The sequence below is a fragment of the Palaemon carinicauda genome, chromosome 40 (genome assembly GCF_036898095.1).
Source record: "Palaemon carinicauda isolate YSFRI2023 chromosome 40, ASM3689809v2, whole genome shotgun sequence".
NCBI classification, from domain to species: Eukaryota; Metazoa; Arthropoda; class Malacostraca; order Decapoda; family Palaemonidae; genus Palaemon; species Palaemon carinicauda.
Genome location: NC_090764.1, coordinates 51,660,491 through 51,685,887, shown reverse-complemented (window position 1 = coordinate 51,685,887; position 25,397 = coordinate 51,660,491). Strand labels below are relative to the sequence as shown.

The following is a 25,397-nucleotide window of genomic DNA, read 5'->3' as shown; positions in this document are numbered from 1 at the left end:
GTCCTGGGCAGGTTCGCATCGGTGGCAAAAAGTCGCGTGCGTGCGCGCACACACTGAAAGAAAAAGCAAAAATGATTCATAATGTCTGTCAAAAATTTGGTGTGTGAATGAGAGGGGTAGCTACTAGCCCCATCCCCTCGCTAACTAGCGAGTGGGTCGTTAACCCTCACTAAAAATCTAATGGCTTGTCTTTCAGTTTTGCCGAAAGTAATACACTATAAATAGCGTTGATTTGTATTTTTGTTACGAAACAAAAAAGATTCATGAACCTGTCATTATGGGATAATCTGAAATCCAACACACTTCTGGTCCAAGGAATTCCCAATAAGGGATTATGTACTAGTATGGTACTAATGTTATTTTTATATATTCAAGATTTTATAAACTCTCCCCACTCTCTCATCAACTTTTCAGGCATGAAAATGTTTATTTCACCACAAAAATACATAAAATCTAAAAAAATATAAATGCTTACAGAGGAGTCAGATATAAATTTACACACAGTCGCCCCTCGGTCTTCGCGGGGTTAAGTAACAGATACACCCGTAAAGAGAGAAAATCTGCATATAACTGGTGCCCTTGGGTCAATGAACTAACCACTGCCTATGTGCAGTCTCCTAACACTACAAGTAACTCACTAAAATGTTTTCAAGTAGTCTACTAATTGTACTTCAAGTTTTATTACAGTAATTGTATACTGCAAACAAAATACTCATAAATATTCCTCTATGGAATGGCAGGCTCTTCCTGTGAATTTGATAATCATCAAATTTGCAAGTAGCATTACTAGAAATTGTATTAAGTTGACTTAATAATTGTATGACACAGAATGCAATATTCCTACCTTTGTATCCATAATAATAGAACGTCCACCAGCTCTTCCTCCAGAAGATAAAATGGCATACTTGCAGTCAATCAACATCAACATAGCTGCTACACTTAGGTATCCAACTATGGCCATTATCAGGGCACCTTCCATAATACCAGACTGAAAAAAATCCAAACCTTTAATACTAAATTCAATTATTTTCACACCATCAAATTCTAAGCATTTAACTAAAGATGAATCAATATCATAACCTCATAACAAAGATAATATAAAAAATGTTCATCGATACACCATCCAACTAAATTTCAAATATGCAAGGACATTTTTCCTGTCATACATCAATTGGCATGAGTGGCGAGTTATATATGAAACAGCAGGTAGAAAACTGCCCACAAACAGCAAATCGGTTAAACTAACGTTGTGGTTAAGCAGTGTTGACCTCTATCTCTTGCTCTCAAATTAAGGAGTTTGAATTAGATTCTGCTCTTCTGTTAATTTGATGGGATACTTGAAACCAGGATCTTAAAGTTTCTTTGTCATTCAATAAACCCAGGTATTTTCAGAAGTGCAGAGTGATGAAGTTATATTTACTGTACTGTAAGTAGATCCTCGTTTTCTTTTCTTAACATGCTCGGGGTCTTTTAGTGACTGAAGTGTAGTGCTGTCCCCCATTGTTCTACTTTATTATATCAACTAACGTGAATGTAAAAGATACCGTAAGAAGAAAGAAAATGAGACTGAGCAGATATAAATTTTTCAATAATTTCTAGTGATTTTATAAAATTTCTGTAATAAAAGATTCTATTCTGGTTAGAATATTCTATATAAGGATTCATTGGAATATTCTATACAAGGATCCAGTCAATTTTATTCATAAACGTTGATCCCATGAATTTGAATTTCCTAGACTTTTTCAGGGCATCTTTCTTGGCATTTTCAAAGTGTTATCACAGTAATTCAAAGTAATTGTATTTGTCCTAGTTATACAAAGCTGAGTTCTTTAGAAAAGGAATATGTTTCAGCGAGAAAGCTGGAAGACTGTTGCCCCGTTTAATGAGTGGTTAAGCAACAAGCAGGAGCGAGGGCGAGGAGCACCGCCCCCTTACCTGTCTAACTCTCTTCAGTTATGACTGGCTCAGGGCTGATAAGGGTGATTGAGGACTCAGGTTTGTATAGCTAGGATATATACAAATTACTTTACAGAACAAATTTGTGATTTGTTCCTACATGGATACAAACCATAATCCTTTAAAAGGGATACTCACTGCTTGGTGGTAGGAAAAATCCCCCTAGAACCAAACTGGTAGGTTCTTTTTCTTCCTTGGATATGTCAACCTACCTTTTTCAATACGGGAGCTGAGGAGACGACTCCAGCAACCTCCTATCCATCTATCATTGAAATGAATAGGCTGATAAGTCTTTGCCTGTCCAAAAAGATTGGTACGTGGTTAAAGGAGGGATGCCTTTACCAAAAGGGGGATTGCAGTCAGGAATAAGATACCCGGCATATGATGACCAAAGGGTTGGTACATACAGTATTCGATCCTCCTCCCCCTCATTTGGGGAGAATGGGGTTCAGAAGCGTAGTTTATCACCATTGAGTTAGATCCAGCGAGTAATGCTTCAACCACTTGGTCCCTAAGATGGAGGAGAAGAACCAGTTATTTTGCCTTCAGTTTAGACTTACATTTAAACGTTATCATAGGCAAATATTTTTATTATCCTGTAAGGGATTTGGGCTATATGCACCCATACTTGAACAGCCACCACAAAACCTAACACAAAGGCATCAATAGCTTATTGGTACTCATTTAGTATAAAGGCCGTAAAGATGGTCTGGTCATACACACCACAACTTCCAACCCCCTGCTGACTGCAGGATTTCTCTTGGAGTCGAGGGTGGGACCTAGATCCTAACTTCACGAGTTTTGGTCCTTGCTAGAACCTAGACTCTCTAATCAGTCAAGGTGTATACATTACTGATCAATTCCAAAGTCAGAAAGAGATCGTGTTCTGGACACCTCTTTCTAGGTTCTGTCTGTGGTAAGGAAGAGTCACCTTCACTCGGGTCTAAAGTGTTGCATTTTCATAAGACTGCACTGTATAGCTCTCATAGGGCAATAAGCCTCTTCTCTTCGTGCAACTCAACGCTTGACATAGAGGTGGGATGGAGAAGAGCTCGAACCCGGGGTCATGCCTCTGGCAGGGTCCGAGTTTGGTAATATTCCCTGGTAACAGACTAGGGAGCTTCTACAACTCAGAGCCATCTGAATCAACTTAAATCCCGATGTAATCCAACATGGTAGATGAACTGTCGGACAAGAGTTGAATAGAGATAGCGTAAACGTCCAATTGATCATGCGGATGTTGGAAGGCAATTTCAAACAGAGACCGTGGGGTTAGATCAGGGAGGTTAAAACAAGGGACACTTCCTGTCTAACCATATAGTGAACAGGTCAAACAATGGGGTATGTGCCTATGGGTTTTGAATTTTGGCAACGAACTCATGGCACAAATTTGGAAACCTCCTTCCAACTTTCAACGTGGGCAACTAAATAAGATAGACCATGGAACTCTCTCTCTTTGCCAATACTAAGGCAAGAAAGAAACTCAAGAGTCGGGGCTTTGTCTGACAACCACCTCAAAGGCTCTAACGGGGGGCAGATACAAGTACAAGCTTTGAGGACAAGGGTCACAATCCACTCCAGGGACCTGAGATCTTGCTCAAAGCTTTTAATGAGCAGAGACATATCCCACGAGGAGGAGAGTTCTACTGTAATACCCTTCAGTCAATAGACCATGCCCAGGGCTGAGTGGTAGAGTTTGACCCGTGACAGAGAGGTACTTCTTTCGGAAAAAGACTAGGAAATGGCTATCGGTGCGAGAGTTGCTTCAACCAGAGACATCAATTGCAGAAAATGGCCCACTTTCCCTGGTAAACAGCTTCAGAGTACCATTGCATGTATCTACAGTAGAAATTTAATCAGAACCTTGTGTAAAGCATTTCGCTTGGAGAAGATGCTGAATAGCCTTCACCCGTGAAGACCCATTGACTTCATGGACTGGTGGTACTGTACCTCTGAAGGTGTGACTGACAGAGGAGTGTGGACTGTTGTGGAAGTTCTCTCGGGCCCTCAAATAGAAGGACTAACAGATTGGGATAAAGACTATATCCTGAAGGAAGATAGGAAGGCTAAAAATAGAATGTTAATACGCTAGTTGGCAACTCCAAAGTGAACACAATAGTTGATTGCTCCGATTTCAGATGGCATTGTAGGTATACATCGTTTGTCGTTTATATTCAGAATTTGACAGTTGACTCAAACGAAATCATGGCGCCGACAGTAAAGAAGTCACACAAGTGTGTTGTGTGCCATAAACAAAAAGAAACCGATCCTCATTTGGTATTTCACAGGTTCCCTAAGAACAAAGAACGGTGAGTACAAACAGTATAATACATGCAGTATGTGCTGCTTATGAGTAAGCCCCACTGATATTGGATGTAAGATTAAGGCAAGGCATCCACAGTAAATCTCTTTTGTTTTTCATTTTTTGTCGGCTTGTATGCTACCTTATTTCTATTTCCAACCCCCTTTTGATTATTTTTGGGTGTGATACAATTTTGTTATTTTGATCCTTTTGATTGTACATTTATACATTTATTAGTTTATAATACTAAACTATACATGAGTGCATCATGCTTTTCCATTTCAATAAAAAATAAAATACAATTGTGTTTTTATACACCTAATATCTCTCCATCTTACAGTGGCCTACAAACTGTAATTGAATGTATGCCTACACATAAGCATCTGTGGCTAAGTTTAACAAATCAGATATACAGTATGTTTTAATTCATTCGAATGTGGTATTGTATAGAACATTTAAAAATGGTTGTAATATACTGTACAATACTTAAATTTGCAAGAAAATTAACTAAATCATAAGAGATATAGGTATTGAATTTCAGAAAAATAGACTGAGAAACATAATTTGCAATTTAGTTACCTAAAATTTAAGAATATCATGAATATATGAGTAAAATATACTGACATAGTAATGCAAATTATGAACAAATATGTCGCAAAATTTACAATCGAATTCCATCCTATATACCCGCAGGCATTACCGCTCTGAATGTTTGGCTGCTCGCTCAACAGATGGAGCCATTCGTTTCGCATGGAAGTATCTGGCATCTTTTCATAGCACACTCATTTGTGTGTTAAAAGCCTGAGCCTTCCTATCTTCCTTCAGTATACAGTATAGTCTTTGGATTGGGATACAACTCACCAAGTGGATATCTGGGAGCCAACAGGGTCATTCTGAGGTCGGACATGATCAACACTACAGTACAGTACATCATCTTTTCCACCTCTGTCTGCATGGCAAGAGCTTTAAGCAATGTTGGATAATCGGATGGGAACTCTATCAGTAAGCAAGTTAGGAGGAGCTGACAATCCTGAATGGGTAGTAAGTAACCGTCCTGAGGGGTACCCACTAGCAAGGTTCGACCATGTGTCTGCAAAGTTGCCTACTGATGAGACTGGCATCTCTCTACTCTAGGCAGTGGGAAAGGTTTCTGGACTCTGACATCCTCCCACCTCTTCTTCAACTTCCAGTCAGAAATGGAAAAGGAGGAAGAACAACACACATGCTCCTTCCTCTTCCTAGCTCCCATGTCGCAGGGTTGGAGGCACACATACAAAGGAAGAGGGGGTTACAGGCTTCAGACCACCAGGCACAAGGGTTGGGGTAACGGGTAGAAGGGGAGTAGACAGGGACTGGGATCATCCCTGGTACTGGGCTCACAAAAACCTTTGGCCCCAAGTCAGACTCATGCCAACTTAGGACTGGACGACACCTGGTACAGGGACTATTTTATCTGGTGCAGGTACCACTCTATGAGCCTTCACAGTCCTTTTGGGATTGGGGTGGACCACCGAGTCTCTGACACTGGGAGCACCCCCCAGCATTTCCTTATTGATGTCACTAGAAACATAGGGGACACTAGCACCAGGGGAAGCAGGAAAAAAGTAGTCTTAGCTACAAGCTCCCTCAACAAGGTCATGGAAGGCAGCCTGAAAGACCTAAGAAAGCCCAGGACTTCCTTTAGTCAAACTTGTTGTCAGTGGTCTGCACAGAGACAGGAGCAGAGCTTCCAGCTTCCAAAGGCATGCACTGGAGTTACTGTACACCACAAACCATAAAAACCTGAAAAGCCCCCCAAAGCAGATCCGAGGGCTCCTTGCTCCTGGTGCATAGTTCCTGGGAAACGAGTTGGGTTGTATGCACAGGGGCGGCGGTAGCCAACACATCCACTGACGAAACATAAGCAGCAAAAGACTACTTTGGTGTCATCTCGAGCATTGCCAAAACAGACACCGACGAAGGTTCACCTTACTTCTTCTCCCTCAGGCCGTATTGTACACCTGACCTTGCACAGGAGGTCACGACCTGCACTTGGTACATGGAAATGACTGCGAACAAATACACCCCCAAAAAGAAACACAGAGTGAATGTGGATCTACACCTTTCCCCTGACAAGTAAAAATTTCTTCCTTAACTTCCATTCCACAAATCAACAAACCAGCAATAATTTTCTGTAAAAGGAAATGGAAAGCTTGATTCAGGAGCTTGACAGTACATCGCTACTTGTCAGGGGCCAAAACAACAGTAAAGCTTTCAGATTGGTGAGGGGGTTGGGCCTTCACGTCTGCACCCTCCATAAGTAGTATAACCACTTGTTAAACAGTTCTAACGACTGTCTCCAGATCGTGGTGAAACAACCTTCCTATTATAGGAAAATGGTTTGTATGTTGTGTAGGAACAAACACCATTGCTAAAATTAATGACTAATTTACCAACTTTGCAAAACTACTGCTAACGAATCAGCTCAAGTGATAGTCATGATATAAAAGTTTGCAGCTTTTGACTGAAAAGGATTTGGACTATCGCCTCACAACTGAAGTAATTGCTAAGTAAGACAATGATGCATCACTCACCATAACCTAAATTATGAGGCTAGCTCATTGCCATGGTTAATTATAGGCTGTATACTTGTCAATGCACCCACTAGCGAGTTAATGGGTCCTTAGATTGGACAGATAGTAGTACATTGGATCCCTCTGGTTATGGTTCATTTTTCCTTTGTCTACATATAGTGTACATCAAATAGTCTGGCTTATTCTTTACACATTCTCTTATCATTTTTGGGGTCAGGCAATGTCGTCCTAATGGAAGGTTCCTATTGGTAGCTTTCTAAGGGATATTTGGCTACAGTGATATTCCCAGAGAATTAACCTTTAGGTCTCCAGAATTCTGACTCCTGGCGCGAATATCCTTAAAATTTTCCTTAAGGATATCGCATAATATCAGGGAACATATATCTTGATACAACACACAGCAATCTTCACCCCGAAGTGTTTTTGTTTCGAGGGGGAAGAGTAGCAAAAATAGAAGGGGAGCCGTTCCCGCACTACTACGAGTATCCAAAATGGCGCTTATTCCTATTTTTTAGCAAATTCGCACGGTGGTTTTCCCTGTTACTCTAATGTTTGTGATCGATTTATCGAAGATTTACTAAGCAATCTCCAGCTTCTTCTGCCTCTGGAAAGTTGAGTATTTATTCTTTACAGTGTATAATTTTTAGCTCTTGCTTCACAGAGAAATTGGAGTAATTTTATGTGTTCAGAGCTTAGCCGATCACCGGAGGCTCCATGGGAGCTGTCGTTCATGACGCATGTGTTATCTAGTTAGCTGAACGACTTACCCAGTTGTAATAGCATTAATAAATTATATAAGCTATTTAGGCACAATTTTACTGGTAAAGATATATATATATTTATGCATATTTTTCCTCTTCCTTATGTCGATCGTATACATTAGAGTTTCGGCGATTTAGGTAACCGAAATCTCGCCCCGCGCTAGGCTACCTAGCCTAAGCACTTCAGTTTACTTTCATACATGATCCCAGTTTACCCTCGTGTATCGTTTTATCAATTCAACGGGATAGATATCTCCTAGAATTAATTACATAACTCAATACTCGTCTCCTGTGGAGAATTAAGGGTAATCCCTCCTTCCCTCTGAATGCCACCATAGCTGACAACCCTATCTTGGTCTTGCCATAGAGTAGTCACTCCGGCTTGACTAGGCTAGTGTTTTCTGTCTCCCACCTTGCCGGCGAGTATCCCGGTTTTGGTTTTTGACAGAACCTCAGAGTATTCAGTCTTTCTGCCGGCGGCCGAGCAGCAGGGTGAGTAGTCACTCCCCTGCCGGCTTACAGCTGCCGGCATGGGAGGCTATGCCTCCCTAAACCGCACCTGAGGTGGTAGTATGATGCCACCACCTTCTCCCCTGCGGTCTAGAAGACTAGTCCTTTTTCGGCAGACATTAGGCGGAAGAATAGATATTCTTTTGCCGTCTAGGATGGCGCTGATACTGAAACGAAGTTTCTCCTGTTTGGAGGCGACGGCAATCCTGCCGCCTCCTCCTAATACTGCTTCGGCAGACCCTAGGCTGAAGAATAGATATTCTTCTTCCGCCTAGAATGGCGCCGATACTGAAACAGAGTTTCTCACTTGTGTGCTAGTGATGGCAACCTTGCCGCCTTCTTCCACACTTAATACAGGACCCTTTCCCTACCACTCTCTGTCCTTCAGCAATGGCCTAACAATCGTAACCCTGTGGTCGTCGTCCTACGATCTCACCGCTTGCCGGGTAGGTTGTGGTGCTGGCCGGGCTCATACATAAGTAGCTGTATAGTCACTCAGTCTTTCCCTTATGGACGCAAGGCTCCAGGAAAGGTTGTGCCGGCTGTGACGGCTGCCGGTGGGAGACCCCTCTACTGTCGAGAGTTCCTCAGTCCTCTCTTGCATTGCCTTCCACATCCCCGAAGCCGGCAGTGACCGGCAAAGGTTGTTGTGGTTGGATGGAAGCTTGAATGATACATTCTCCCATTCCATCTGAACCCTCATTCCAGAGGAAGGCAGTAAGATTAAGTACTTACACCCTTATTTACTGTTAATAAACATTTAATAAGGTAGCCCTTCACTCTATGCTTTCTCTCTCTCTGTCAGCTAGTGTCGCCAGGTACTATGTCGCCGGCTGGACTGGTGCCACCAGGTACTAACCCAGCCGGCATGTCACCGGCTGGGCCGGTGCCGCCAGGTACTTGCCACCAGGTGCTGGCCTAACCAGCAACATGCTGGCTGAACTACAGTATATGATTATACAGTATTTGCAGCATAGATTATACTGCAGACAGAAAACTATAGTATATGTTATACAGTAATTATTTTCCAACATACCCTGTGTATCCTTGCAGTCTATTGTTGAGACCAATCCTATATCGAAAGAAAAGATTTCTTTCAATACACTGATAGCAAATCAGTTAACAATTTACCCCACAATATTAAAGACCTTAAGAGGGGTCAGTGTTGATATACTTATCTACCCCTAGGGGTTAGAACCCTTCTCTTGGGTTTCCTGGATAGGAAGACTCTATGACTAATTTTGGGGGAGGTCACAGCAATTGGCTGGACAGGAAACACAAGTATGTGTCTTTCCTAGTTCCTTTCTAGCTTGACTATCCTAAACTATAATGGTTGAAATATTAATATTTTACATAAATTGTTTATCATGCGAGATAAACAACCGCATACTCATTTAATTTTCCTCTTTTTACAGGAGGACCTAGTGAAGTGCAAGATCATCTTCTGCAACCACAGGAGTAAGGACTTCTGTGGCCATAAAGGGTGCAGGTCTCATGCCCCCTGCACCACCACTAGAGAAACCCTACAGTACTGGGACCCCCAAGACTGCAGCATATGCCGGACCTTGGTGACCGAAGGTTTCGACGACCCTAAGTCAGCGGAGTCGAGGGATGCAGCACAAGCAAAGCCACTTAGATGGGTACGAGGGTTCTAAAAGAACTCTACGGGACCGTACCTTCCTAACGAAAGGATGCCCATCTTGCTGTTCCCTAAGGCGGGTATTGAAGTTGTCATACCCCAGGCACGACCTGAAATTCCTTGCGTCCAGATTGCCGTTGAGACGGAAGTCAGTGACACACTACAAGGCATGGACATCCACCAGGATGAAAGGATGTCTGAGGTGTCCACAGATACCGAAAAGGATCTTCTTGAGGACGATCAAGAGGAGGAGTCTACACAGGCTCCCAAAGAAGATGATGAAGTCGAGTTGGAGTCCCTTCTGTCGGTACGGGCACCGGAGCCGTTACCATCATCATCATCTGCCCCTCCATCAGAGGACATGAGACAGGCACTGGCCAATCTTACGGCTTTAATGGAGAGCATTCGCAAGCAAGGCGAAGCTAAGGAAGCGAAACTTGAGAGAGAGCTCCGTGAAGCTCGACTCTGCCTCCCATGGGTCACACAAGAGAGTCAGAGTTCTAGACCTCCCACCCTGCTCCGAAACTAATCCCTGGAGATATGCGGAGTTTATGCCGATCACCAACGGCAAACTCTACATTTCGGAGAAGATGGGAGCCGTCCTTCTTGATGACATTCAGTTCTGGCCAAGCTTCAATGCTTACCCAGACTGCTTCGTCCGTCTGGAGCAGGAGCCAGCGTCGAAGGAAGAAACGGAACCCAAGGAGGTCATGGTATTTGATCACGACAAGGCACAAGCTCTCTTGTCGAGCAGCCTAAAGAAGGTGGGCTACACAAATCTAAGGTGTCTGCCCTGAGCAAGAAACATCCTACCTTTCCTGCTCCAGCTTCATTAGCCTTTCCCTTTACAATGAAGGCTTTTAAAGCCATTGTCAAGGCAATAGAGACAGGCAAACCTTGTCCTACACTGGAAGAGTGTAGTACCCTGTCGTTAGCCCTGCCCATGGAGGATAAGGATTGGAAAGAAATCCACCTTACCTTCTCAGTTGGGAAGTTGGAGGCAGATATCGTTGGACTAGAGTTCAACGAGAATCTCCCAAAGCTGTCAGACTTTCTCTTGCGTAGGGAGCAAGAAAGACTAGCGGCATCCCTATCCCTACAGAACTGAATGGAGATGTGCGCAGGCTTAAAGAGCACCCCAGACATGAACATGGTCATGGCCAAGATGCATATGGCTACCTTGGTAAAGGACCTGTATGGCTTTATGAAAGCCAGAAGAGCATGCAGAGTGTTCGTGTTTGCCTCAGCAACGGTAAAACACGAACCCAGGAAGTTGATAGCTTCCGATATCTGGGGCAAAGACCTCTTCCCTAATGAAGTGGTCAAGGAGGTAGTTGACAGAGTTGCCATGGAGAATAGGAACCTTCTCCAGGAGTGGGGCATGTCATCTAAACATAAGTCTTCCCCGGATGTGGGTCCCCAACCTAAGAGGAAGACCAAGAGGCCTAGACTACCTTCTCGGCCTGCCCAGCAACAACATCCCACAGTCTCCATGACTGCGGTGCCCCAAGTGGTTGCTCAACCGCAAGCCACTTTCCAGATGGCGCCTCAACAGCTGGTTACTCAGTCACCAGCATTTAACCCTGGGTTCGAGAGACAGACCACTACCTTTCGTCCCAAAGGTAGAGGCTCCAGACGGGGCTCCTCAAAACACCCCTCACGAGGTAGGGGAGGACACGGTCAGGGAGGTAAATCCTGCCGACAAAAGAAGCAATGAGATACTTCAGGTAGGAGGAAGGTTCCAACAGTTTCAGGACCATTGGACCTTCGATCCTAGGGTCCTCAGCCTAATCAAGAACGGACTTGGGTGGAGTTGGAGCGAGGCTCCACCATCATTTCCTCAATTCTTCCAACACTCCACACCCTTACTAGAAGAATATACCCTAGAACTATTGAGCAAACCACCTCCACCATCCACACGGACGCCTCGACGGAAGGATGGAGAGGTCACTCCCATCAAAGAAAAGTCCAAGGGACGTGGTCTTCTCTGTTCAAGACCTCTCACATCAACATTCTGGAGGCCATGGCAGTCCTTTTGACACTGAAAAGACTCACTCTTCGCAGATCAGCCCACATCAGGCTGATCCTGGACAGTGAAGTGATAATGAGGTGTCTGAATCGACAAGGCTCCAGATCGCCCCATATCAACCATGTGTTATTGGCCATCTTCCGTCTAGCAGAAAAGAAGAGATGGCACCTATCAGCAGACCACCTTCAGGAGTTCCGCAATGTGACAGCGGACACTCTATCCAGGCTCAAGCCGATAGAGTCAGAATGGTCCCTAGATGCAGACTCATTCTCCTTCATCTTACAACAAGTCCCAGAACTGCAGATCGACCTCTTTGCGAATAGCGACAACAAGAAACTACCTCGATATGTAGCCTTATACAAGGACCTTCTAGCGGAGGCGACGGACGCCATGTCCCTCGACTGGAACAGATGGAACCAGATTTACCTGTTCCCTTCGACCAATCTCCTACTGAAGGTCCTCAATAGGCCGAGATCCTTCCGAGGTACGGCAGCTCTAGTGGCTCCCAAGTGGCCCAAAAGCAACTAGTTCCCTCTGGTAATAGAACTGAAGCTGAGGCTGGTCCCTCAACCGAACCCAGCACTATCTCGTTTCATCACAGAGAACCCAAAACCCATCTCATGATTTTCTCTCCTTAGCGGTTAAGAAAAGATTTGGGATCTCAAAAGGCAGTATAGACTTCTTAGAAGAATACAAGTACAAGTCAACTAGAAGACAATATGAACCATCTTGGAAAAAGTGGGTTGCTTTCGTCAAAGCAAAATGACCAAAAAAATCTCAATAGACTTTTGTCTGTCCTTCTTTATCCACCTTTATGAACAAGGCTTGGCAGCCAATACGATAACCACGTGTAAGTCGGCGCTGACTAGACCTCTTCTATACGCCTTTCAAGTAGACCTGTCGAACGAAATCTTTAACAAGATCCTGAAGGCATGTGCTAGACTCAGGCCTGCAGCTCCTCCGAAGCCCAGCCCATGGTCCTTGGACAAGGTCCTACATTACGCTTCAACAGTGAACGATGAAGATTTCTCTCTCAAGGATCTAACTCAAAAAGTTATTTTCCTGTTTGCTATAACCTCAGGGGCTAGAGTTAGTGAAATAGTGGCCGTATCCAGAAACGAGGGCCATAATCAGTTCACAGAAGTGGGAGAATTGAATCTCTTTCCTGATCTAACCTTTCTCGCCATAAACGAGCTACCCACTAGGAGATGGGGTCCCTGGAGAATCTGCCCTCAGAAGGAAGATGTCTCTCTGTCCAGTAGAATGTCTAAAGGTCTATCTTCGAAGAACTTCAGACTTCAGGGGAGGACAGCTCTTTAAAGGAGAAACTTCAGGATCAAACTTATCCCTAAAACAACTAAGGGTGACGCTCACCTACTTTATTCGCAGAGCGGATCCTGACAGTACACCTGCAGGTCATGATCCAAGAAAAATTGCTTCATCACTGAACTTTTTTCAGTATGTGGACTTAAGAGCATCTTCGCTCATACACTGGATGGAAGTCATCCAGAGTGTTCTACAAACATTATGCAAAGCAAGTGCATGAGTTGAAGCATTACGTGGTGGCAGCAGGTAGTGTATTAAAACCTGTCGTCTAGTGATGCGATGAATAGTGAATTGATTGGGACTCTCAATTACGGTGTAAAGGTGTAAACACCTTCCAGTGCAATACCTTTGAAGTGAGTGTCACCATGGTGACACTAAAAACTGTTCAAAAACCTCAGGTGTAGAATTATGCAAATACTGTAACACTTGTGCCGTGTGTACTTTACACAGTGTTGATAATATCCAACAATTACACTATATTAGAAAATTTTATTAAATTTTCAAATATCATAGTGGCACTAATCAATTCTTCCCTTTCAGGTAGAAAAAGTTTCTGTATCAAATTGTAGATATATGTATGATTTTCCTAATATGACAAATTCGTAGGTGATTTGTATTTTTCCTAACTATACAAACCTTAGCTATTTAATATGGGTTATTACTTTCGGCGTAGCCGAAATGACGAGCCATTAGAATTTTAACGAGAGTTTACTACCCCACCGCTAGTTAGCGGGGAGTAGGGAGGGTATCCTGCTACCCCCCCTCCCCCCCTCACACACACCTGTGCTGAGTTCACTTTGCTTAGAGGTAGGACTTCACGGGGGATAGGGCTGGCGGGCAAGTCTGATTAAATAGCTAAGGTTTGTATAGTTAGGAAAAATACAAATTACCTACAAATTTGTCATTTATTCCGTAACTGAAATACAAACCACGCTATTTAATATGGGTGACTCACCCCTAAGGAAGGGTGGTAAGTCCCAGCCAGTACTGGCTTTTGGCTTTTCCCAGGGACTCAGTATCTGAGTGTGTCAGCACTCAACAATAAGGAGTCCCTACACCTTGCTAGAACCTTGCTGCACAAGGGCTGCGGCCTACGTAAGCTGTGTGTGAAGGTCTGAAGTGTGACTCGACCAAGGAAGTTGACCTGTAGTCCCTTAGAAGGAAACTTTAGGCTAGGACTCTCCCAATACCACCTCGTCAGGGTATGGGGACGTGACAGTATTACCTTAATCCATCCATCCATATACCAAGGCACTTCCCCCAATTTTGGGGGGTAGCCGACATCAACAAAGAAACAAAACAAAAAGGGGACTACTCTCTACATTCCTCCAGCCTAACCAGGGTCTCAGCCGAGTTCAGCTGGTACTGCTACAGTAGGGTGCCACAGCCCAACCTCCCACAATTCCACCACAGATGAAGCTTCATAATGCTGAATCTCCATACTGCTGCTACCTCCGCGGTCATCTAAGGCACTGGAGGAAGCAGCAGGGACTACCGGAACTGCGTCACAATCGCTCGCCATTCATTCCTATTTCTAGCACGCTCTCTTGCCTCTCTCACATCTATCCACCCAAACCTTGGCCTTCCTCTTGTACTTCTCCCATCAACTCTTGCATTCATCACCTTCTTTAGCAGACAGCCATTTTCCATTCTCTCAACATGGCCAAACCACCTCAACACATTCATATCCACTCTAGCCGCTAACTCATTTCTCACACCCGTTCTCACCCTCACCACTCGGAACATAAGGAAACATGGTTTACCTGCAGTGGTTTGAGGTCAGCTGTGCAGAGAACCCAGGATGCTGCTTTCTCCAAGAGAGGGGAGGATGAAGAAAAGAGTAAGGGCCAGACAAATCTTTTCATTCATGCAGACTAAAACCAGGTAACAATACCCTCAACCTTCTGCTACTTGTCCACTAGGGAGCTGAGGTTTTAAACCAGCTGTTATGCAGCCACCACAGGGCTGATAGAAATGTATCAAGCCTCTTGTGGGTCACGTCGTGCAGGTAGTGGGCTGTGAAAGTCGTCTGATGCTTCTACACCCCAGCTTGAAGGACCTGCGTCGAAATTTCTCTTGAAGGCCAGGGACGTAGCTACGCCCCTGACATCATGTGCTCTAGGGTGACATGACGGAGGAGGGTCTGGATTCAGGGACAGATGGATCCCCCTACGAATCCATGCCAAGATGGTGTTCTTGGTGACCCTCCTCTTAATCCTCCCAGTGCTAACAATGCTTGCACTTGGGGACGGACTGTAGCCGTTCCTCTGAGATATAACCTCAGACTCCTTACTGGGCACAGTAGGAGAATGTCTGGGACATCTGTTACAGAACGGAGACTCGAATCCGGAAGGAGTCGAACCAAGTGCCGGGCCCCCCTGATTTGAGTCTTAGCACCAAACCCAGGGACGAGTTTAAACGTTACCTTCCCTCCATACCCTTGCATGGGCGATGTCATATGAGACTATGAAGTTCACTGACTCGCTTGGCCGAAGCCAAAGCTAGTAAGAACACTGTCTCCCAAGTTAGGTGGCGAACTGAAGCTTGGCGTAATGGTTCATAGTGAGGTCTCTTAAGAGACCTGAGAACCCGAACCACGTTCCATGGAGGAGGTCTCACATCCGACTGAGGGCAGGTAAGTTCATAAGCTCGTATGAGTAGGGAAAGTTCCAGTGAGGAAGAAAAAGTCATTCCTTTGAGCCTAAGGCTAGACTTATGGAGCGATAGCCTTTCACCGCCGAGACAGAAAGGCGTCTTTACTTCCCGCAAATACACGAGGAACTCCGCTATTGCTGGAATAGTGGCATCTAGTGGAGAGATACCCCTTCCAAGATACCAACCACCGAAGACTTTACACTTTGCCTGATAGACAGATGCGGATGATTTTCGCAGATGTCTAGAGATCCTAATCGTAACTTGTTGCGAAAAATCCTCTCTCAGCAAGGAGATACTGGATAGTCACCACGCGCGAAGTCGTAACGAAGCTACGGCTTTGTGGAAGATGCTGGCATGTGGCTGTCTGAGTAGATCGTGTCGTAGAAGGAATTCTCTCGGAAGTTCCGTTAGGAATTGTAGAAGGTCCGGAAACCATTCCGCGTGATGCCATAGCGGAGCTATGAGGGTCATTGAAAAATTGACCGATATTCTGGTCTTGTTGAGTACCCTCCTCATCAGACAGAACGGGGGAAAGGCGTACACGTTGATGTTGTCCCCCCGTTGTTGGGAGGCATCTTGCCAGAGTGCCTTGGGATCCGGGACTAGGGGGAAGTACGCTGGAATCATTAAGACCAGCGTTGTCATGAACAGACCCACAGTCAGGGAACCCCACAAAGTCAGGACTTTGTTGGCTACTAGATGACACAAAGACCACTCGATACCCACTATCTGAGACGCTCTGCTCAGATTGTCAGCGAGCACATTCCTCTTGTCTCGAATGAAACGCGCCGATAGTAGAATCGAGCGGACTCCGGTCCATCTCAGTATCCCTACTGCAAGATGGGATAGCTGCTTCAAAAAGGTACCTCCTTGCTTGTTGATGTAAGCCACTACTGTGGTGTTGTCGCTCATTACCACCACAGAGTGACCTGCCAGGTATTGTTGGAACTGCTGAAGGTCCAACAAACCAGCCTTCATCTCTAGATGATTTATATGGAGGCACTTTTCTGAGTCTGACCACAGGCCTGAGGTCCTGTGGTACAGAACGTGGGCCCACCCATTTTTTTGAGGTGTCCGAAAACATCATTAAATCCGGGGGAAGGACGGGAAGATCCACTCCTCTTCGTAGGTTCTCGTCTGTCACCCTCCACCGAAGATCCGTCTGTTCTGCAGGAACAATAGGGATCATGACCTCCGGGGAATCACAACCTTGATTCCACCGGGACTTGAGCCGCCACTAGAGAGATCTCATCCTGAGGCGATCGTTGGGAACTAGACGGGCCAAGGATGAAAGGCGACCAAGGAGACATAACCACGATTGGGTTGGAGGCTCTTCTCGACTGAGGAAAGAGCTTGCGACCCTTCTCAGCCTTGCTATCCTGTTGTCTGATGGGAAGGCTTTGTGGAGATTGGTGTCTAGGTAAACCAGTCTTTGAGTGGGAAGCAGAGAGGACTTCTCGAGATTTACCATGATCTCCAGATCTTGGCAAAGTCCTAGAAGTTTGTCTTGGAGTCGAAGAAGGGATGACTCCAAGTCTGCTAGGATCAGCCAGTCATCCAGTTAACGGAGGATACGGATGCCGATCCTGTGTGTCCACGATGATATTAGGGTGAACACTTCTGGTAAAACCTTGTGATGCTGTGGAGAGACCGAAACACAGCACCTTGAACTGGTACCCCTTGTGGTCTAGGCTGAATCCTAAGTAATTCCTTGAAGACGGATTGACTGGGATCTGGAAATACCTGTCCTTCAGATCCAGTATACATATGAAGTCTTGCGACTTCACTGCAAGACTGACTGTTTGCGGTCTCCATGCTGAACGGAGTTTGCTTTAATCTGGACCTCTGCCCTAAAGGCCCGCCCCCTTGCCGATCCCATGGCAAGGGAGCTAAATGATACCGGATTCGTCCTCATGGGAGGTAGAGATGTTGTGAACGGGACGCGATATCCCTGACTGATTACGGAAATCGTCCGGGAATCGGCCCCGAGTTGCTGCCACCTTTCTGCGCAACCTTGTAGGCATCCTCCCACTGCGGACATGCAAGGGGACTGCGAATCCTAGCGTTTGCAGCCTCGGCTGCTCCCTCTAGGATTTCTCTCTTCCCTGGAGGACTTCTTGCCTTTCTTGTCCTTGACCAGAAAGGGCTTAGACACCACTGTCTTAGCTGCCGTTGTCTTGGTGGGACGTGGCTGCTAGGGTGCTGGAGGTTTATAGGGCTTGAATGTCAAAGTCCTATGTAGGAGAGAGTCTTGATGACTTCCTTCACCTCTCAGCAGCCTGCTCCACGTCCTTAGGCTCAAATTGGTTCGTTTCCATAACGGAAGAATGTCTGAGCCTGTAGATTCCGGTGCTAGGGTCCTCCCGTTACTGTCTTGGAGTCCTTTGACTCCCTCCTGGGAGGGATGCAGGCTCTTCTCCACCCTTATTCAAGAAGATGTGAAAAATTTGATAATAATTGGGGAAAATACAAACCATTTCCTAATTTAAAATTTTTCGTTATATGTTTTAAGTAACCATCATTGTCAATTTCCTTTTGTCATAATGTCTGATATTCTGCCCCAGTACTGTACTAGAATGATTTTCCATATATTCACTATAAAGATTTCAATTTTTCTTAAATAGGTTTACATAGTTTGCAAGCAACAAATTTATTTATTTTGTATAACAGAAAGTTATGAATAGCATCATTATTCACTGTGAAGGGATATTGTTATATTTTTTGGTCCTACCAATTGTCTAACAACATTTGTTTTTGCAGCACGCCCTACTCTCTGTAGGGTTTTGGAGAGGCAACCAGAAGTTTAGTCAAGACGTGGCACAAGTAAAATGATTGGAAGGGTACTGCATGATTTCTACAACTGTATAGGGTTAATCTGCATTGTTCAAAATGGGTGAAACGGGAGAAGGGGAATATATGAACTCAAGTTTCAAGGCTCAGCTAGAAGATGTTGTCATCAGAGAAGTTTTGACATCAGGCACGGCCCTTCTTCAGCATTCTCAGTCAGTTGAAAAAGAGCTTCGACAGTTGAAAAACTTGAGAAACCAAGATTTCATCAACAAGGATCAAGATATCACTACTCCACATCACCAGATCACAAAATGTGATTCCATACTGGAACTTAGTGATGGACAGTTTTTCTAAATGTTTGCCCCAGAGCCAAGTGAACGTAAAGGGGCCTAAAACCGTCTTTTTGCGGAGATAGCAAAACTTCAAGTGTCATAAACATTAATAGTTAACTGGAAATATTGAAATGGCATACTGGTACTTGCCCAAATAGATACACGGGTAGGTGTGCCTTTGTTTATACTTGCACTGTATAGGAACACTTATGAGAGTCCCACCTGTGAAAATCTTGTTTGTTTAATTTGTTTATCTTATTACTCTGATGTTGAAATTTTACATAAGGGATGCTAATTTTTCCTTTGATTATTTATTCTAATTGATAATATTATTCTATTAGTTTTTCCAAATAAACATTTTTTTTTTTTATGAATACAGCATATCATTCCAGTTCCTTACACCAATGTGCTCCCCTGCTTAGCCAATGTTTTTTTTCCTTAGTTATAATTATAATATTCTTTTTTCACCTAATGTTCTTATACTTTTACTTATGATCAGCAAGCTAAAGGCAAGAGATGCAAAAATATGATAAACAACAAGATTCAAGCTGGGTCCCCTTGCCCAGTATAAATCAAGGGGTGGTGCCCAGAGCTCTGTTCTCTTGACCTGTTACTTAGGTTTTTGGGTATTCCACCGTTGTATATTTGTTGTGTAGTGAACGTCGGGTTGTGGTCGGCATTCGGACATTAGGCAGTTCAGGTGCTACTTCTGGCCACAGTCCGCAAACCACTACAAAGACTTTACCGTGCGAGGTGGGGTTTCCCTCAATGGTGTGATGGGGGAACTTCTCACCTCACGTGACTCTCCTGAGGACGGGAAAACTTCGTCCGAAGGGGAGGGAGAAAAGTCTGAGGGGGGAAGGGTGCCTGCCTCGAAGACTTACGAGGAGACAGATTCGTTCTCGGAAAAGTTACCACATCCAAAACGCCTCTTTCCCCTCTTCAGGGGAGTAGATGCAGCCAAGGATTTGTGGCCCAACACAGAGAGAACAGGCTTGAAAGCCTGTGCTACCGCTCTGATTAGAGCCCCAAACTAGGGCTGCCGGCTGACGGCTGCGCTGTCAGACACTCCCTCTGGAAGAGTCGCCTGTAAGAAGGAAGATATGGAAGAAATGTCCCTGGACCTTTTTGGGACCTTCCCCCCTACCGCCAAGCGTGCTGTTCTGTGCTTGGGGGGATGCGGTGATGGTGCCCTTACTGCGTGTTGTCCGGCAGCCTCGCGCATGGGAGGGTATTGGCGGTTGCGCTGGGGAGCGCGCCGGCGCTCGCGCAATGGGGAATACACAGGGCTGGCGCTCGCACGATGGGGAATTCCCGGGGCTCGCGCGCGAGAGACTGCTGGAGCACTCACGCGTGCAGGCGCGATACTTCATAGTGTGTGCAGGAATCAGATTGACGTGCAGGATCAGAATGAAGAGCCCGTGCAGGCCAGAATGTTGGCGCGCGGGCGAGACTTCATAGAGTGTGCAGGAATCAGATTGAAGTGCAGGATAAGAATGAAGAGCCTATGCGGGCCAGAATGTAGGCACGAGCGTGCAAGACTATTGGCACGCGCACGCAAGACTATTGGCGCGCGCATGGGAGACCATCGGTACCCGCGCACGGACAAGATCGTCGGCGCTTGCGCGCGTAAAAAGATCAGCGGTGTTTGCGCGCATAAGAAGATTGTCGAAGGGTCAGCTGGAAGAACGATCAGGAACTGGGATGCGTCCTTAAAAAAAAGGGCGGGCATCCCCCGATGAGGACCGTAAGCAGGTCTGATTTGGAGTTCAGGACCGACATCCTTCGTTGCAGCACAAGGTTGCGCTGGTAGATCGGTAGGTCAACTGGCAGGACGATCAGGAACCACGATGTGCCCGTCGGAAGGGTCAGTATCCACCAATGGGACCGTAAAGGTCTGTGCTAGAGTCCAGGACCGAAGTCCAAAGGACCACATTGCAGCACAAGGTAGAGGTCACTGGAAGTTCTGTTTGATCCTCCGAAGCGGAGTCTCTATGAGGGACTTCTCCTGCGAACGAGAGAGGTGCCCTTCGAAGAAGAGACTTGAAGACACACGTGGTGAATCCCCTTGGGGCCGTTGGATCAGCAAGCTGATTTTATCAGGAACGATCCTCCGCAGAGGAATCTCTATGAGTGGCCTCTCTCGCGAATGAGAGATGTGACACTTCGTAGAAGGGACCTGAAGACACTCCTGGTGACGCCCCGTAGGACCGTTGGATCAGCAAGCTGACCTATCATGAACGATCCTCCGCAGAGGAGTCTCTATGAGTGGCCTCTCTCGTGAACGAGAGAGGTGACACTTCGTAGAAGAGACCTGAAGACACTCGTGGTGACGCCCCTTAGGGCTGTTGGATCAGCAAGCTGACTTTATCAGGAACGATCCTCCGAAGATGAGTCTCTATGAGTGGCCTCTTTCGTGAACGAGAGAGGTGAACACTTCGTAGAAGAGACTTGCCAAGACTGTGCTCCACCCCTGAAGGAAGAGAACCTCAGCACGGGGGAGAAAAGTCTGGCCAAGGGGCAGCAACAGTAGTCGAAGGCGATGAATTTATTATGGTATGAGAAGTTCTCCCTCTAAAGGGAGAAAACCTCACACCTGGGGAGGAAACTTCCCTCGGAAGGGAAATTGTCCAACCCCTGGAGGTGAACCTCCTTTAGCGTTCTAAGATGATCTGAAGTGCTGGCACGTTGTCACGGTAGTACTTCTAAGAAAAGGGATGACGCCCATGACGACGTCCTCTGAGGGACGGCAGTGACAGCAGATTCCCCAGTCATGAACAGGATAGTTTGGCAGAGACAGCAGACTCTGCTTCACTGGCACTCTTTAGTCGAACAAAGAAGAACTGCATAGTTAACTGGGAAAATAAAATTAAATAATTATTTTAACAGAAATTCTCCAAGGAGGAACTCCAAAGAGAAACCCCGAGGGAATAACATAAAATAAGAATTAAGTATGCGCCCTCCTTCCCCAGATGATATCCACGGGAGAAGGGGGGCGGAGTAGCTGTAATAAAAACAGAATTATAATTATCTAAATCATCTAAGAATATACACTAAAAGTGAGAACCACTGACCCCTCGAAGGGAAGTGTTCCCCACGGAGAAGCTGAAAAGTTAAAACACAATTCGATTTCACTAAAAATAATTGAAACAGAGGAAATAGCAACCTAACCCGCAACGGGAAAGGAGCTATCGTAATAGTACGTAGTTGTAGTAAGGGGTGAACGACCGTAGCCAATCTAAAAAAAGGCCACATTCCCTTCGCAGAGAATCCAAGTTTCCCGTAGGAAAAGAGGCAAAGCGAAGATAATAGATGAATGAAGAGAGTCCAGGCGATGATGGTTCCCCTGCGGCGGCCGAGTTAACGGAAATAAGCCGACGGGAAGACCAATGGACCAGAGGGAGAGGTCGTTCCCCACGAAGTGGAACTGTGGTGGCCTTGCACTACGCAAGTGTCGTCGTACATCACACACACAGCACAAACACTGAAAAGAAAACTTACTACATTTCTATACACAAATATATACATAAACAAAGAATGTTTATATATACAGTATATTACAAGTATAAGAAAAAGTAAGTAAAAAAGACAAAAGCATTAATATGGCTGTCAAAGAGGCGAGGGTGAGAGCGGACAAGTCCAACTACCACCCGAGCCGAGAACAAAGTGAACTTAGCACAGGTGTGTGTGTGGGGGGGGGGAGGGGTTAGCAGGCTACCCTCCCTACCCCCGCTAACTAGCGGTGGGGTAGTAAACCCTCGTTAAAATTCTAATGGCTCGTCATTTCAGCTACGCTGAAAGTAATAACCCATATTAAATAGCGTGGTTTGTATTTCAGTTACGGAACAAATATAAGAATATATATTACACATGCTATTCTATCTCTTGCTTGCTTAGATTGTTCAGCCCTTATTGCTGAACACAGGCTCTTGCGTTGAGAGCCCGATCTCAGTCATTTTTTCGTGAATAAATGTCTAACTGCGTCTTATTTCGCCCCATAATTAACACAAAGTATAGCCAGAGTTTCTCTTACTTACTTACCTAAGTATACCTCATAACTATAGTTGATACTCTTGTTCCAACAAGAATATACAAACTGTGAGACACTTGTATACCTAGTTGATACTATGTTTGTTCATACAGTATATGCAAACCTTGAGACCCCTTTCCTACAGTCTAGTATGACTCTTCCCTGCATTGGGTAGGAAACACTAACATGGCATATGATTAGGGGTAATGGCGTATAAAGATAACATCATATGTCTCAACGGTCTGGATAACCATAGGAAAATCTGTTCCAAGGTTAAGGCACCTATGAAAATCCACAGATACAATACTTTCTAGTAATTCTCTGGTAAACTTCCATCAGGACGACATAGCCTGAGCCCATAAAATGGATTTTGAGTGAAGTGAAAAATCCATTACTGGGTGAGACAGCCATGTCGTCCTGATGGACCCGCCCTCCTTTTCCATAGAAAAGGCCTAGGCAAGATCCCTCCCGAAACTACTATATCTGTAGCACCATGCTCAATGCTACAAGGAATAAGCGCCATCTTGGATACTCGTAGAAGTGCGGGAGGAAGGGTAACCTTGATAACAGCTCCCCTTCTATTTTCGCCACTCTTCCCCCTCGAAACGAAAACACTATTCGGGGTGAAGATTGCTATGTGTCGTATGAAGATATACGTCCCCTGACATTATGCGATATCCTTAAGGAAAATTTTAAGGATATTCGTGCCAGGAGTCAGAATTCTGGAGACCTAGAGGTAAATTCTCTGGGAATATCACTGTAGCCAAATATCCCTAAGAATGCTACCAATAGGAACCTTCCATCAGGATGACATGGCTATCTCTCCCAAAAATAGATTTTTCGCTTCGCTCAAAATGCGTTTATTATTACTTGCTAAGCTCCATAAAAATAAAAGAAGAATGCTACGAGAACAAGAGCTCCAACAGGGAAAATATCCCAGTAAAGAAAGGAAATAATAAATAAACTACTGTACAAGAGATGTTTAAGAATAACAACATTAAAATAAATCTTTCATATATACACTATAAAATCTTCAAAATAACAAGAGTTAGAGAAATAAGATAGAATAGTGTGCCCAAGTGTACCCTCAAGCAAGCAAAACTCTACCCAAAAGACAGTGAAAGTTGATGGTACAGAGGCTATGACACTACCCAAGACTAAAGAACAATGGTTTGATTTTGGAGTGCCCTTCTCCTAGAAGAGCTGCTTACCATAGCTAAAGTCTCTCTTCTACTCTTACCAAGAGGAAAGTAGCCACTGAACTATTACAGTGCAGCAGTTAACCCTTTGAGAAAGAAGGATTGTTTGGTAATCTCATTGTTGGGTGTATGAGGACAGAGGGGAATATGTATAGAATAGGCCACACTATTAGGTGTATGTGTAACCAGACGAAAAAATTAGCCGTAACCACAGAGAGGGATCCAATATAGTACTGTCTGGCCAGTCAAAGGACCCAATGATTCTCTAGCAGTAGTATCTCAACAAGCACATGGTGCCTCAGTCAATCTACTACCTAGTTCTTCGTACATCTAACAACACTAACATAACCAAAAATTTCTTCTTCACTCATGGCGTTGACTACTGCACTGTAAAGGTTCAATGTACTTTCCACTCGGAAAGGGTAGAAGACACTTTAGCTATGGTAAGCCACTCTTCTAGGAGAACACTCCAAAATCAATTCATTGTTCTCTAGTCTTGGATACTACCATAGCCTCTGTATCATCATCTTTCACCATCTTGGGTTTGAGTTCTCTTGCTTGTGGGTACATTCAGACAAGCTATTCTATTTGTTTCCTTGTGCCCTTTCCTCACTTTGTTATTTTCTCTGTTGAAGCCCTTGGGCTTATAGCAACCTGCTTTTCCAACTAGGGTTGTAGGTTAGCTAATAGAAATGATAATAACAACGATAATAATAACCTCTCTTATGAAAGTAACTGGAGTACAGTAATGACACGTCACATTGATGTAGGTAAGGTTGGATGGAGGTTACCTTACATTAAACTTCTCTTTTCATGTGCCTGAGCCAAACATTGTTCTGGCAATCTACAAATATTCCCTGATGTCAGCTACCATTGGTAATGTCCTACCTAACCTTCCCTAACCTAACGTAACTTACACTAGAAGGCAAGGTCCCAATCTTACATGGAACCTGGACCTTGCGGTTCAATTAAAGAATGGTGCAATATTAGTTAGGAAAATGAAACTTGCATAATTGAGTAGATCTTGGCAAATACACTTTTTGTATAACTGAAAATTAATACCAAAATACTAGGCCACAGTGCTAGCGCATAGTGACACATAGTCTGCTTACCAGAACATCAGAACATATGAGCAGCGAGATACTGTTTATTCGCGAGCGAAACGAGCATACGGCAGAGCAAAACCAATAAATCATTAGCTCTATTAAGTAAGGAGGTATTTGTATACAATGAAAACTGCTATGAACAACTTCATGAGAAATGGGATGGAAACCTCCATTTTCTATGTGCCCTTA

The 25,397-nt window shown here is 44.7% G+C and overlaps 1 protein-coding gene across 1 annotated transcript in view; it reads right to left on the bottom strand.

The window, feature by feature from the left end:
• The window catches only part of LOC137631778 (uncharacterized), a 143,650-nt gene that overhangs the window by 116,486 nt on the left and 1,767 nt on the right, over window positions 1-25,397 (bottom strand). The window contains exon 2 of the mRNA XM_068363737.1: window positions 845-988. Coding sequence (XP_068219838.1) covers window positions 845-988 — 144 coding nt within the window. The remainder of the gene's footprint in view (window positions 1-844; window positions 989-25,397) is intronic.